A 15817-nucleotide genomic window follows, 5' to 3' on the forward strand; every position below is an offset into this window, starting at 1 on the left:
GTCTCTTTTATATAGACCTTAGTGGTCCCTAATACTGTATCTGAAGTCTCTTTTATATAGACCTTAGTGGTCCCCTTAACCTGTCCCAATTTAGCCAGTCCTCTGCGTGCTCGCTGATCCTCAACCACAAGTGAAATCAATCAGGAGAAATGACTCGAGGAGACGAGATTCTTAGTTAACAGTTTAGTAAACAGTATTGTTAGAAAATACAGCGTAAGCACATGGATCGGAATTCCTTCAAGATTAAAGTCGCCCTAGCACCAAACAGTCTCTTCAGAGGTCTGATTCCCCTATCTCTATTGCGTCCTCTTCTTATTCTTTCCTCAAGTCCAATTCGGTTCCTATTTGCAGTGAAATACAAATTTTCCATTCTTCCTCTTTCGCTAGCATCTTCTTCTTTATTTAATGTTTGCAGATGACACCACTTCCTCTTTCTCTAGTCTGTTTTGAACCTGCAAACTTTCTGTACCTTCTCTATGCCTTCATGAGGCTTTTTAACTATAGCACTTTTAAGTGAAAAGACAATTCTAAGTGATGTGAGACATAAGTGTGAGAGGCATTTCGTATATTATGAAATTACAAAGTGATTTAATATTTTCCTTCACCACCCAGCAGCCAAAATGAAACCATGTAAACCTATTCTGGTATAGCCTAAACATACAATTATGAACCTGCAAAGGAGCAGAATATGGGGGCTTTAAGGGGTCCTTCCCTTTTTCGGGGATAACAGAAATGATTGGTCTCTGTCTTGGGTTGGTTGTAGAGAACCTTGTTGTAATGCCTCAATAAATATGCAAACCTCACGCAGCAATGGGTAGAGCTCGGCTGTGTGTGTGTGTGTGTGTGTGTGTGTGTGTGTGTGTGTGTGTGTGTGTGTGGTGCTGTGTGCTGGTCCCCTTAATGTTAAAGGGCTTTTTGAGGAATAAGACTTTTTAGGATGGTTTTAGGATCAGGGTTAGAATTATGTTATGATTAGGGTAAGGGTAAGGTTTAAGGTTAGGCATTTAGGTTTGATGGTTAAGGTTAGGGTAAGGGGTTAGGGAATGCATTATGTCAATGACTGGTCCCCACAAAGATAGTGAGACACACTAATTGCCCTCTGTATCTCATCTACTGAGATAGCTGATTCTTAGGCTCAATATCCTCTCTTTCCAATGTTGGCAATGTGATAAAATCCCCAAATTGCTGTACTTTTCCTTTATCCGCAGCCTCTGATGTAGCCTATATAATTGCTCATATTTCTTTTTTTAACTGATCGTTAATCTCCTTTGGCCAATAGTTATGTAACCCCATGCAGAGACTGGCCTTATCAAGCTGTGTGTTGCATGGTGCTGATGTGGATGTACTTTGGGTTGGGCTCTCTGGTTTCTTCCAACACTCCAGAGACATGCTGGCAGTGTAAACCTCAAAATCCGTTGATTTTATTTAAAGAAACACGTTCATCATATTTGTTTCACTGATGCAGCCTGCTGCTCCGGTCACGGTGGCCAACAGGGGCCTTCCACAAAGGGGCTCAACTAGTACCCTAGACCGTTATGACTAGCACTAGCACCCTAGCACTTAGCACTGTATGCTAACAACAGACGCTGTTTGTGGACCACCCACGAGGGTGCGCCAATGCAACAAGTAAGACGCTCTCATACTCTACCGGAGAAGAAGAAGAAGAAGAAGAAGAAGAAGAAGAAGAAGAAGAAGAAGAAGAAGAAGAAAAAAAAAAAAGAAGAAAAGAAAAAAAGCAGGTAGCAGGTGCCAGAGGGGCCTGCTTCTTATCAGTTGTTCGTGACCCTCTCCGGTAAAGTAACAGGTAAGACCTGCAGGGCAATACAAATATATGTTACTGTCAATTCAAAAAAAGGCTCTGGTATACCCCGTTTTGTTCAATATAGCAGTCCATTTTCAAAACGAGACATGCTAATATTGTTTTGCTAACTTGAAACGTTTGCCAAGGTTAGTCAGTTTTGTCTAGACAGCTAGTTAATGTATTGACGCCAACAGTGAAGTGTAACCTTAGCTAACGTTACGTTGTGTTAGCTGACTCATAGTATCGTAAACCGGTCTGCCGTTGGAAAAGGCAACTCATTTTGAGGCAGTAATAAAGTAGTAACTTAGCCATGTTAACGTTATGCTATCGCAGCCAGCACCAAAGCCCTCTGAACCAAATCAGGCACATACTTTTGGATATTTTAAGTTCACTTTCTAGTAAGTCATACATACCCTACATAATGTAAAGACTTTACGAGTGTATACACATCTTTAAATGTCCCCCTGCCATTCGGCATACTTGTGATATCTGTTTTGTATTTTGATAAGTGTTAACTTCGAACTGCTGTGGCTGTAACGTTTAGCTAGTAGTTTCCGTGAACCAGAGGAAGCTGTGTCCGCCACTTTTCGGAAACTTAAGATTGCACGTTAGTTTTTCAGACAGGTTCTGTTTGGTCGGTAATTTGTATTCTGAACATTGCCAGTAAATCCTTTCTATTCGTACAATATTTCAAACACTTCTAGCTAGGTCAACACTCGAGTGACTTTGCCATGATACCGGTTTGTGATGCTGCGTTCATGGCAACCCGTAAAACTCAACCTTCTACCTGTGAAAGTGCCTTGGATCGGCAGTGGAACCCGCAACTCATTACCCGTGAGCTCGGACCAGATCCTTGTACTCCCAGTTACACACATAAACAACAATGGTGACACCTGTTGCTGCCGTACAGACGCTGTGAGAAATAGAAATAAATATATATATATATAAATAGGCAACGTTAAGTAATTCCACACATTGTAATCGAAACAGTACACATGATTGTGTACTACTACATGTTATGTTTATTAAATGAAGCCCAAAATATGTCGCAGACTAGAAATCGCCAGTATCAGCTAGCATTAGTATCTGCAATTTCTGCCTTCAGTCTGTTTAGTCAATTTATCGCACTGTTGTAATGAAGAGAGCTGAGCCAGATGTCAAAGCTCTCGATCTACCGGTCAGTTTTCATTCCGACCCTCACCGATGGTCATGAAGGCTGGGTCAGGACCCAAAGAACCAGATCCAGGTTAGGAAGCGGCCGAAATGGGTTTCCTCAGGAGGGGTGCTGGCGTCTCCCTAAGAGATGGGGTGAGAAGCTTAGTTCTCCGAGAGGAGCTCGGAGTAGAGCCGCTGCTCCTTCGGAGCCAGTTGAGGTACGTCCAGCTGGGGGGCTTCGGCAAAAACCCAGGACTAGGTGGAGGGACGTCCAGCTAGGAGGAGGCCTCGGGGAAGACCCTGGACTAGGTGGAGGGATTATATCTCCAACCTGCCCTGGGATTCCCCAGTTGGAGCTGGTTAATGTGGCTCAGGCAGAAAAGGGAAGTTTGGGGTCCATTGCTGGAGCTGCTGCCCCCTCAACCCGACCCCGGATAAGCAGACAAGGGTGGGTGGATGGATGGATGGATGGTCTGTTTAGCTGGAAACGGATATGATGTAGTCACCGTCGGCAGTACCATATAATCAGAAGATATTCAAGGAAAACAATGGTAAACAATATCGATTCCAGGGGATAAATGGATTATAAAAATTGCATCAAAAAGAATCCCAATACATGCGTGATTGATTCTCCCAGCCCCACCACCTACTTTAGCTTCAATCCTCTTTAAGTGTTAAAAGGTCACACTAAGTCCCAGCGATGCCAACGCTAAGCCTGAGCTCAGAGGAGATAAACCAGTGAGCAAGATGCCAACTCCAACGTGATAGTACTACAGAACAACACAAGCTAGGGACTGAGTGCAGGACAGACTTGTGCTTGGGAACATTTAGATTTTAATTAAGGCAGGAACGTGTGTAAACATCAAAGGACAAACTGTGACAATCTGTCCATTTCCACATGCTGTCTCCTGTTTCTGCCTGCCAGGATGGCCCAGTGGGGTGTCATACTCGCAGTAATCGCGGCTCTCGGAGGAGCAGCGCTCCTTGCCTCCGTGCACAAGATTGATGAGGGACACACTGGAGTTTACTACAGGTGAGACTGCCACGCACATGGTTGTTTTTTATGTTGTGGCTGAGACAATCTGCTCTGATGTAAAATGGAGACCATTATAAATGAAAGCATCTGCTTCAAATGTGTTTGCCACAGGCAACTTAACTGTTAAACAGTTCCTCATCTAAATACCTGGGCATTAACCCTCTGAGCCCAAGACACTCGCCCACGAGTAAAAAAGCACCTCTGATTCATAGTTGAATAACTTTTGAACCATACAAGCGATTTGCTCACCTCCGGTTGCTTTTAAATCCTGACGTTTTCGCGATTACGGCGGTCTTTTCCGGGTCTTTCTAGCCTCTACAGGGGATTTTCTATCTAGCCTGGAACTTCAGCCTCTTTGGGCTTTAAATCCACACTGTTGTATCCAAGATTGATCAACTTTATGTCCATAAGTCTGTTTTTCAGGAAATACATGCCCAAAGATGGGAGATAAAGTCAACCCTCTTGTATGGAAGGCCAGAGGGGACAAAAAGGCCTTTAGACTCTATGGAAGGCCAAATTGTCCACTATTTAGACACACTAAATGATATTACACTCTGGGTGTAATATCAATAAATATGACATTATTATGTTATCATTGGCATAAGTAAATGTCATGAGAGCAAAAGCGTCTTGACTTCCTTTGAAAAAATGCATGTATTTTGTCAACTGTATAAGTTATAATGATTATTTCTTCACAGTGTGACTCCCAAGACATGAGAAGGGTTTTAGAAAGGAAAATGGCTTATTTGTTACTTATCTGTCTGTGATATCAATACATATCTGGAATATTTATCTTTAAGGCCCTATAACCATTTTCAACATGCAAGTGACCTCACTGCAACCCAAATATTCTAATAACCCAGTTTGTCCTAAAAAAAAAATGATGTTCATATCTTGACTGTAGACTACAGAGTTGATGTTTTACAAGCTTTTTTATAAAATAAATCCAGACGGAAAATAAACTGTAAAAGTGGCCTCAGGGCCCCCATGGTTAAGATTGCAAAGAAAAGCAAGCTGTTGTTGTGTGCCTCTTTATCTTCTTAGGCGCTGAGTCTTCTTACTTGCACAGACATGCAGTAAATATCAGAGTTCTGCCTTTCAGTAGAGCTCTTTAAACAAATGATAAGCAGCCAATAAGACTGGGCTCTCTTATGAGTCACAATAGTGTCATCCAAGAATAAAAACCATCTTTTTCATGAGAAATTCTTCTGGGAAAATGCTTGTTTCTTTTACCCTGATGAGTTGCCCGATTATGTGGACAGGAATGAAGGTGTGTCTGTACTAGCAGTAGCATTAGGGAACACGACAGCACCTGAGTTTTAACTGCTAGCACATGCTCAAATACATAACAGTTCCTCCTCACTCAACTCTTATCATTTTAGCCAAGGTCCAAACTTTAATTAATCTTAACACACAATCAGAATAGTTTTATTCATTACAAGGAAAAACAGAAAGTGTTTTGTGTGCCGCAGGGGAGGGGCTCTTCTGACCACCACCAGCGGACCTGGTTTCCATCTCATGCTTCCATTCATCACCTCCTACAAATCTGTTCAGGTGAGTGAAGGGGAAAAAATGTATAGCCCAAATCCCAAATCCCTTAATTATAATACAGTCATGTTGTGTACATATGACATCCTCTTTCCTAAGATCCTCAATCCAGATAAGTGAAAAACTCAAACAACAATTTGAACAGACATGTAACTTATATTGGGTAAACAAATACAAAGAGTGATATTACTCTTGTGTGTTTGTGTTCCAAGAAGTTTAACATAACACATATTAATAACAGTATATCCATAATGCGAACTGATTGACGACATGTTAAATAGTAATCTAAATCTTTACCATTTAAGTGGGTCCTAAAGAAATGGAATGGGACTTCCTCTTGTACTGTATGTTAAACATGTAGTGATGAGGATGTCTGTTATAGTGGATATTCATATATGCATAGTAGGATGTATGTTTTCCCTGTTTCCCCTTGGTCTTTTCCAGCAGCGATGCTAAATTGCTTTTGTTGAATTGAGTTTTGGAAGACATTGACACGCTACACAATTGTATATTTCAAATTACATTTAATGAAATTCTTCAAGACCTCTTGACTTACCTTCTGCTCTGCTGTCCTACTCTGTCTCTTTTCCTCTCTCTCTCCCCTCACCTCTTTCACCTCCCAGTCTCCCCTATCGTCCTGTCTTTAATGGAATACATGGAGTAAAGGTCTTGATTAGGCAAGAATGAAATAAAATAACTCCTGCTTTCACATTTTACATACGGGCGACAAAGTTCCCGCCTCTCCAACTAACCTCAGCTAAATTCATGACCTTTCTTTTCCCTCAAAACCACTTTATAATAATACACCATAATCATCTAAAAATTCTAAACATTTTGGAAAAGTTAGTGCTATGTAGGTTGGTCAACATTGGCCCAAAGAACAAATTCAAATATTCATTTTAAAATAAATACACAAGTTGAAATCTATTTGAATTTCTGTTGGATATTCAGTGAAAATGTTATTGTCAACATTGAGAATTATTATAGTGGTTAAAGGCCTCACCGTCTCTCTTCCAAACATATACTTGATTGATTTTGAATATATTTTTGGTCATTGTGGAAGGCTTGTAATAGTAAGATTGGCAGCTTTAATATTGCCAGTTCAAGTGTTTGAAATCATTAACAATATGCACTTTTATATAACCATTAGAGTGCCTGTTGAAATGTGCCTGGAACGGGAAGATAGCTTGGCCTGTGGTGTTGCTGCTTTTAGAATTCTTCAAAACCAAGTTACTCAACAGAAGGATCCCAAACCACTCAATATGCAGCTCCACTGTATAACCTACTACTGACTTACAGTGTAGGCTTCTTCTACATCAGAGGAAGCCATGTCCCAAATATGAAGACCAAATATTTCCAATAATTAAAAAAACATATCCCAGGTTTCACTACCTACACTGAGGTAAAAGGACAGCACTAGCAGCTAAATATCTCTTCTCCTGCTACAATACAAGGCTAAATAAATAGAGAATTAGTATTTTTCTAATTGTTTCATAGTACCCTTTGAGGGACATGCACATAATTTGTTTAGTATTTACAATTATATAGTAGTATAGTATCCTGTGTGTGTGGGTAGGTGTGCAGGTGTGTGTGCAGGTGTGTGTGTGCAGGTGGAGTTTTTATCATGCCAATAACATTGTGTGTCTGGTATTTCCATTATCATGTCTCACAGACAACACTGCAGACAGACGAGGTGAAGAATGTACCATGTGGCACGAGGTAGGTCTGCTGTTTTGATTGGCTAAAGTAGTAAGTGGATGTGGTCTCCAGTTTTAAAACACTGAACATCTGAACTACTGGCATCAGCCAAACTGAAGATACAAACCCATCATCTTGTGCTGGTGTTTGGATCAAATTTACCTGTCAAAAAGTTTTTTGCTTTTTTTTCCAGTGGAGGAGTGATGATTTACTTTGACCGTATAGAAGTGGTTAACTACCTCGTTCAATCAGCAGGTAAACCCAGAGTTCAACAGGCCAAACACAACAAACAGCGGATTTATCCTTAATTCCTAGTTCAAGTCTTTTCAAATCTAAAGACAACTTGGCACTGGCAAACACATTGAACGTTGGCTCCGGCCAAGCCATAGTATGTGTGATCTGTGTTTGCTGTCTTTCTGGATTCACTGAGCATTTCTTTCCCCCTCTGCAGTGTACGACATAGTGCGGAACTTCACAGCAGACTACGACAAAGCTTTGATATTCAACAAGGTTCACCATGAGCTCAACCAGTTCTGCAGTGTTCACTCGCTGCAGGAGGTCTACATTGGCTTGTTTGGTAAGGGCTGAAGACTGGGTGTATACTAGGGCTGCACGATGTGACAAAAATATCTAATTGCGATTATTTTAATTGACATTTCAATATGATTCACGAAATTTGACGGAATAAATGTTTTTGTTTGTTTTTGAAATATATATTAAATAGGGTCCGTCTCTGCAGCACCACAATACTTTATTTTAGAATGCTTTGCCTTCAACATATATTGCGCCACCTTGTGATTTGGATATTGCACTAGTTCATATTGTGATTTCGATAAAATTGGCAACAATTGGGTGCCCTGTTATACACAGCAGCTGCTATGCATATGGACACAAACTATCCACCCAGCTCAGTCCCTAGGGTGATTACTAACAAAACACAGTGTACATTTAAATTTCCCCACTGGGGATCAAAAAACAGTATAAATTGAAATTAAATTAGAAAAGGTCCTCAGAAGGTAAACCCAACCATGGCGTAATGAGACCTATAGTGTCATTTTTTAATTATGAGTTTATGGGTGGTAAAAGGTTTGTTTCCAGCATGGGTCTTCAATGTTTTTTAGGTCAAGGCGCCCATAGGTTTTAAGAGACACAGAGTATTTGATTTGATTTATTTATTGCATTAATAAGGCCTTACACAAGAAAAGACATCCAATAGAATCAAGGATAAAAACACACAGTCCAGGACTTACAGTGGGGCTCGAAAGTTTAAGCACCCCAGGTAAAAATGTGTATTAATGTGCATAAACAAGCCACTAAAAAATGGGAAAAATTGCAAAAGGCAGTGTCATGGACTGTTCTCAATCATCGTCTGGAAAGACCAAGTGATGTCAATCTTTAGGTTTTAAATGCCCAGACTCATCTGACCCCCCCAATATCGGAACCGCTCGCAGGATTGGGAGAAGGGCAAGTCCAGACCCACGTTAGACTGGCCGATCCGTCCAGAAAGACCTGGAGACACTGGAGTTGGTCCACACCATTCCACCATAAAGAGATACTCGTACAAACATGGTCTTCATGTAAGAGTCATCAGAAGAAAACCTCTTCTACGTCCTCAACACAAAATCATCATTATTTATGTTTATGTTTTCTTGTTAAACATACAGTGCATATGACTCCTTAAGCTTAACTGTTTGGTTACCAAATTGGCTACCCTTCTTAAAGTAAGGTTATCTTCAATGTGTAAGTTTTTATTTTATTTTATTTTTTACAAATACTGTAGGCCAGTTTATCATTGCTATTCAAATGTTGGATTTCTATTAAAGTATATTTTCATACATATATTCATTTTGAAAAAAACTTTCAAAACATTTCTTTTAACATAATTTGGCCCCCCCCAACTCTGAGGACCCCCTAGGGGTCATGGACCCCCTGTTGAAGATCTCTGGTTTACAGTAAGCAGATTGAAAGTTCCATCTAGCTATGTTACTTTGAATTATGTTGAATCCTTTCGATGTCACTGAAAGTGCATCATTATTTCAGTTTTGTGCAGTCAAGAACTTTATTCAATGTAAAATTTTCGATATAATCAATTCATAGTGACATTGAAATTAAACTAAACTTTCTAATTTTATTTAGATTTTATTTTATTTCACTGTCATCAGTTCACCCACCCACCTTGTGTCTTTGTTGTACTTCACCCCCACAGACCAAATCGATGAAAACCTGAAGTTGACACTACAAGAGGATCTAACATCCATGGCACCGGGACTCATCATCCAGGTACATCAAAACCACCAGAAAGTGAACAGTCAAGACAAAGTTAGCCGCTAACAGCTAAGACCAAAACTGTCTCTGGTCCTGTTGGGGCAATACCAAGACCCAGACGACACATTTTTGAGATTTGATGGCTTTTTTTTTTTTATTCCTTTGCAAAACTGATTGAAATGATTTATGAGGTTTTTTAACATTAATATCTCTTCCCCCAGCCTGCCTATGGTCCCCCAAGTCTTTCCTAAGGAAAGCTCATTGTGTGACTGGCTCTAGTGGCTGTAGTTCTGCACCAAGGCAGATTTTTGGGAAAGAGACTTCAGATACAACATTGGGGGACCACTAAGGTCTATATAAAAGAGACTTCAGATACAACATTGGGGGACCACTAAGGTCTATATAAAAGAGACTTCAGATACAGTATTAGGGGACCACTAAGGTCTGTATAAAAGCATCCAAAGAGCACCATGTCATGGGACCTTAAAGTTAACCGCATCTCATCTAAACTGCAAAAGAAAAGACGCAACACATTTTCTCCGTGGCCATGTGTCTGCTTTAGATAATCTATATTTGGAGTTAATGCTTATCGTTGCTAACCGTTGCTAACCGAGCCTTCAGTTAACGTTTTCTCTGTGCCCGTAACCATTAACTCTGTTATTTATGCACTTGAGCCTGAATGAAATACATTTTATTAAGTGTTCGGTTAACACCTATCACCATTTCTAGCCACTGTAGGGCCATAGACAGGCTGGGGGAACTCTTATTCAAGTTTAAAAAACCTGAAAAAAGTGAAATTTTCATGTCATGGGACCTTTTAAACAAATGGCAGAGCAGATTCCGAAAACAAGTCCAGTGTGGCAGGGTTAACTTTTTTATGATGTAAATCGAGGGAGCAAAAGCCGAATTGGCTCCAAATATTTGCTCGAGAAGATCTGCAGCCCGTATTGGTCGTCTGCTAAGGCTGATGAAAACATAATCGGCATCGGCGCTAAAAACAAATCCATTTTGGATGACCTCTAGTCTGAGGAAGACTTCTCTCTCTGCTTCTGTTTCTATCTTGCTTTTGTTTGATATCTAATGTCAGTAAAATGGCTTTTTATTGAGTTTCCTCTTAGTAAAATGCTCTGTGGTACTTTAAGCTGGGCTTTTTTTTATGAAGGGTAGTCAAGGAAGTCACTGTTATGGTATTGTTATTGTAGTGCCTTTTTTTTTTTTCTCAACCTTTTTCAACACAACAGTGTGTGTGATGTTCCTGTCAGCTATCCGCTCGTGCTCTAGGAAAGTGAAGAAAAAGTTTGGTTGTTATATCCAGCAGTCATGTACCGCAAAAAGTGAACCTCACTCAAAGCTGTTAAACACACCCAGCCTCATATTGACTTTCACTACCTCGGTAAACACCCCCCAAGGAGAGTTTATTACAACAACATAAGACATTTTGTCCAAAGGGTTTTATAAAGGACGACATTCGGATTAGAAAAAGCGCTTGAGTGATTTCCCCCCTTAGAGAATCCACAACCCACAGACATACACGTATTTCCCTCCTGAGTGTTCACTGGGCACCGGTTTCCAGTAAATCTCTGGAAATAGTTGAAATAACAAGGTCTTTCTGGAAACACATAATCCTACAGTTTAGAGTGGGCCTTTAAACAGAACCGCCTGTCTCTCAGGCATGCAGCCATGAGGGGAAAAAAAATAAAATAAAAACCTATTTGGGAAGCAAAAAGGGTTAGGGTTAGTTGTAATAGGATGACAAGAGGAAAAGGGTGGAGACGAGAAGCTGTTAAGTGTGAAACACTTGGTGCCTCAAACTGAGGGAAGGGAGATACTCACTATATGGCGGCAGCGGTAAGAACATGCCTGCTAGCTTCGGTCCGTGCACTCTGTCATATGAGTTTGTTACCTGAAGCGACGGCTGCCGCTGTGACGGTGCCTTCACTGACCGACCGTGTTTGTGATACAAACAATGCCTGTGTGCACGTTCATAAAGGAACGATGGCCGCTGTGTAAAAGCTATCGTAGCCCAAACTGTCTGTCTGGAATCAGCATGGCCATTATTAAAACATAACGGCCTTGTCCCTGATTTCACTTCCTAGACATCTAACAATATGAAAAATACACAAAGCAACGTTTTAATAAATGTACATGAAGCAACTAATGTCCACATGGACAGAATTGCTTTTTTGATGAGGACCTGGCCTTCACTTTAAGCCCTGATTCTCAATGTCTTTATCTGCCTTCTCCAGAATTGACCGTTTCTTTCTCTCTTTGTTTGTCTCACTAAACCACAGGCGGTCCGTGTCACAAAGCCCAATATCCCAGAGAGCATTCGCAGGAACTACGAGCTCATGTGAGTTTTACTTTTTTTTATGCCGAACATGGAATGTTCCCTGACCCCTAAAGCCTGTGTTGTGTAATTATTTTCCCTCCCAAGTGAATAGAACAACTCCTTCTGCCAAGTAAGCCTTTAGGACTCTGCAGTTTCATCTGAAGACTGTGCGCATCTTACTTTGGCTTTGTGCATCAACAGCATGTGCTTAGTCATGGCAACTGTGATAAAGGATTGCGTTTTATGGTGGGCTTGCAAGAAGCAAGAGCGTTGTGTGGCTGTCTCCATTTTAAGGTTATATGCTCGGCCAGCCCATTGGATTAGGGGTGGAACCCAGATGACAGACTGAGAGTGGCACGCGGCCTGCAAAACTACAAAACTACAAATTTGAGAAGTAAATTCAGCGTCAGAGTAGTCAGAGACCACTTCACTTGGGAGGCCATGCAGCCGGGACACATAAACATAACTTCAGCGTTTGTTTTGGCAGCGGGTAACTAGGCTGGTGACGAAATCTGTAGAGTTGTGAGACCAGGCCAACAAGGGACTGGCAATGATGCAGCTGCATGGGCTTAGGGGAGTCACAAGGCCTGAGTCCCAAGGCAGTTACCTCAAACAGCCTCCTCTTCAGGTGTGGCGTGATCAAAGACCTTCCACAGTTCATCAGAGAACAGCTGGAGTGACAAGCCGATTGAAGACTTCTTGCTGGTATTGCGCAATACTCCTGCACAGAGGCTGCCTGCAGTACTCCAAAATAACAGCCACAACAGCACAGTCACTTTATGACCTATTTAAACAAGGTCCAGATAAATCCAAAAAGTCGTACTAGTATTGGAATGTTTCATTTCATGTATGTATGTATGTATGTATGTATGTATGTATGTATTTATACGGGCAATACAAATTACATTTCTGTAAATGTGTCTTCATTTTCAACTCTAGTTCGTTGCCCAGTTGTTTTCAGACGAGAGCAACAGGAAACCGCTGGACATTAGTACGGGTTAAGAGTTATGGACAGATAACAACAAGATGCCATAAAGACAGCAACAAAATAGGCATTCCCAGGAAGCCATGCACAGTGGGGGCTTTACAGTTAAAGTGTCTGTCTATGTTTGCAGGGAGAGCGAGAAGACAAAGCTGCTTGTTTCTCAACAGACACAGAAGGTTGTGGAGAAAGAGGCAGAAACCGAAAGGATCAAAGCTGTGATTGGTGAGAGAGACAGAATTAAGCAATAAAGGAGTAGTGCATTACACACACTACAGGGTTTAAATGCAAATATGCTTTGTTTTATAGAGGCCGAGAAAGTTGCTCAAGTGGCCGAAATCAAGTTTGGACAGAAAGTCATGGAGAAGGAAACTGAAAAAAGGATCTCTCAAATTGAAGGTTTGTATCCAGCAGTGGAAGAAGTAAGCAGATCCTTTGCTGAATTAAAAGCACCAGCACAACAGTGTAACAAGACTATGTCTAAACCTAGTAAATGGCTGGATCGTGTATGGTCATTGGACCTAGTTGTGGCCACGTTGTTCTAGGGATAGTCAGCGGTGGTGTCTATACCATGAATAAAGGTATTAAATGTTCATCTGTTCTGGTCCCAATGACATTAGTTTGTTGTATACTGAAGTAGCACATCATATGGTAAAGATACGTTTGAGATTTTTAATTGAGGAATTGTCAATATCATCATGCTATTTTCAACAAGTTATTGTTCTGGATTACTCATCTAAAATGTTGTGTTATTAGTCTCGCCTGGCTAGTTCCCATGGCATGAAAATGGGCCGATCCAGAAAAAAGGTTACCTCCCCTTTCTCTGCCATTGAGTGGCAGTTGGTCCCCCCCCTTCCCTTCCTCCTCAAAGCTACTGACTCAGAAATGGCACATACTAATGAAAGTTCATTGTGGTACTGGCTTTAGTGGTTGCCAATGCAAGTATGCGTTAAAGCTGCGTTCTATCTCGTTTACAGCAGGGGTGACTCCACTGGATGCAAAAAGAAGTCTGTTCCTGTAGTATTGAATGGGGAAATGCATCCTCGCTAGTTCCACCCTCTCGTCCACAAATCATCACATCCGGTTTCAAAAAAACAAGATGGCGACGGCCAAATTGCCAATCTCCAGGCTTCTAAAGCGAAATTCCACAAACCAATGGGTGACGTCACTGCTGCTACGTCCAGTATTTTTTACAGTCTATGGTAATACCATGAATAATCGCTGCATGTTATTTATGTGTGCCAACTCCACAGTCCTCGTGTTGTCCACGTTTTACTCACCGAAATGGTTACTGGTAGCCTGGGAAAACCCTGAAAAACTTCTGGCTAATTTGAGATTTTCTCTGCAAGTCAGTCTGGCCAAGAGCCCATTCAAGCCCAGTTCCAATTTTTCCAAATCGAGGCACCAATCACAACCGTTCCGAGGCGGGCATTACGCGTTGACAATAGCGCAGCAATGGCAATCAGCTTTTTGTTTACATTCACCATGACGGCCACTGAAGCAGAGCGACCCGTTGATTCTGCTGTCGCTGACGTCACCTGGATCATTGGTCTGATTGGTTGAAGGACTATCCAATTGAGCCCAGAGGCATTTCAGTTTCAACCGTTGTTGACTCTCCTTTGGAAATGGGCAGTGAATGAACCAGGCCAGGTCACTGGGTCACAAAACAGCCATTGTCACGTTTCACCTTCTAAGAAAGAACGGAACATGCTGAACACTGTACCAAAGAAATGCATTAGAAGTCAAAGCGAGTGTTATTATGAGTAGATCTCCTAGTGGTTTTGTGCGTGTGGGGGTGTGAGGGTGGGTGAGTCTGGGAACCAGTTTACATGGAAGTCGTATTTGTAGATTGCAGTATTTACTTTCTGACTGCTTGTTTCTGATTTGTAGACGGCGCTTTCCTGGCCCAGCAGAGAGCCAGGGCCGATGCCGAGTTCTACACATCCCAGAGAATTGCAGAGGCCAATAAGGTAAAGACCCTTCCCGCCTTAGCCAGGACTAGTAGGTAGTCAAAGTCCAGACTGCTCTTTTGTAATTTGAATTCTGTTACCCCTCATGCAGCTGAAGTTAACACCCGAGTACTTGCAGCTAATGAAGTACAAGGCCATCGCAGCTAACAGCAAAATCTACTTTGGGAACGAAATACCCCAGATGTTTGTGGACTCTGGCTCTTCAGGGAGCTCTCTCAAAGCCTCTGCAGCCATGGACATTGTTGCAGAGCAGATCCTGGACCTGGATTAGCAAGGGAAGTGTTGGGGCCCACAGGATCACCCAGCCGTGGAGGACCATCTTCTGGAGGGCAGGGGCCAGCCCACAGCCTAGCTGGCAACTTCTCCTCTCTGACCCGGTGAAGCTCTGCTGACCTGGGCTCGTATTTCTCAACCACCTCCGAATACCTGCTAGAAACCCCACTGGAAGTTTTACTAGGATGTAATATGATCCTAGCTCGGAGCAGACGACTTGAGTTATTTAAGGAGCTTCCTATGCTTCTACTCTGTTCCGATAGAGAATGAGATTGTCTAGTCTAGGTAAACATGAAATAAAACCTAGATGAAATAGCATCACACATGGGTGTATAATTAGCTCTTTAAAGATATAATATACAATGCTTTCGTCAACAACAACAAAATTATAGACTAATATAAAAGATATGTCAATCCTCAGAACCCACTAGAAGGTGTCTGTTTCTGCAGAGAACCGGCCCTCTCTCTGGACCTTCTCCATCTTTTTCTTTAAGAGTCAGAACGCTTCTGGCCGTCAACAAGAGCCTTTGGCCCCACGTGGGTGTGGAAGCCCCCAGCCTGTAATGGCGTTTGGAGTTCCAATTACCGTTTTCCTTTGCGTCTCATAACGACGCACAAGGTGTGTGTGTGTGTGTGTGTGTGTGTGTGTGTGTGTGTGTTTCCAAAGATGCTGAGATGAAAGCTTTTTATTTCTCTGATGACTGCGCTCCCTCTTTAGCTTGCTCTATCTATCTATCTATCTATCTATCTATCTATAACA

General features: G+C 41.7%; 1 protein-coding gene and 1 long non-coding RNA gene across 2 annotated transcripts in view; both read left to right on the forward strand.

Annotated features, from left to right (window-relative positions):
* Positions 1–143, forward strand: part of LOC117944318 — a 16751-nt gene extending 16608 nt beyond the window's left edge. Inside the window, exon 3 of the long non-coding RNA XR_004656547.1 lies at positions 132–143. This is a non-coding gene — a long non-coding RNA (uncharacterized LOC117944318). The remainder of the gene's footprint in view (positions 1–131) is intronic.
* A 1571-nt stretch (positions 144–1714) lies between these two features.
* erlin2 (ER lipid raft associated 2) lies at positions 1715–15432 on the forward strand. Its single transcript, XM_034870973.1, has 12 exons — positions 1715–1804; positions 3882–3989; positions 5465–5546; positions 7213–7259; positions 7432–7493; positions 7690–7815; positions 9445–9518; positions 11795–11853; positions 12948–13039; positions 13124–13213; positions 14705–14784; positions 14876–15432. The coding sequence occupies exons 2-12, from the start codon at positions 3883–3885 to the stop codon at positions 15053–15055; spliced, it is 999 nt and encodes a 332-aa protein (XP_034726864.1). The 5' UTR covers positions 1715–1804; position 3882; the 3' UTR covers positions 15056–15432.
* Positions 15433–15817: the final 385 nt, after the last annotated feature.

Source organism: Etheostoma cragini, chromosome 5, assembly GCF_013103735.1.
Source record: "Etheostoma cragini isolate CJK2018 chromosome 5, CSU_Ecrag_1.0, whole genome shotgun sequence".
Classification (NCBI taxonomy): domain Eukaryota; kingdom Metazoa; phylum Chordata; class Actinopteri; order Perciformes; family Percidae; genus Etheostoma; species Etheostoma cragini.

What these genes read in the sequence shown, in the direction of transcription:
- erlin2 (XM_034870973.1), top strand. Translation starts at nt 3,883, where the DNA reads ATGGCCCAGTGGGGTGTCATACTCGCAGTAATCGCGGCTCTCGGAGGA. An exon ending in CCTCCTACAAATCTGTTCAG is followed by an intron (nt 5,547 to 7,212) that starts GTGAGTGAAGGG and finishes CATGTCTCACAG; the next exon opens with ACAACACTGCAGACAGACGA. An exon ending in CACCGGGACTCATCATCCAG is followed by an intron (nt 9,519 to 11,794) that starts GTACATCAAAAC and finishes ACTAAACCACAG; the next exon opens with GCGGTCCGTGTCACAAAGCC.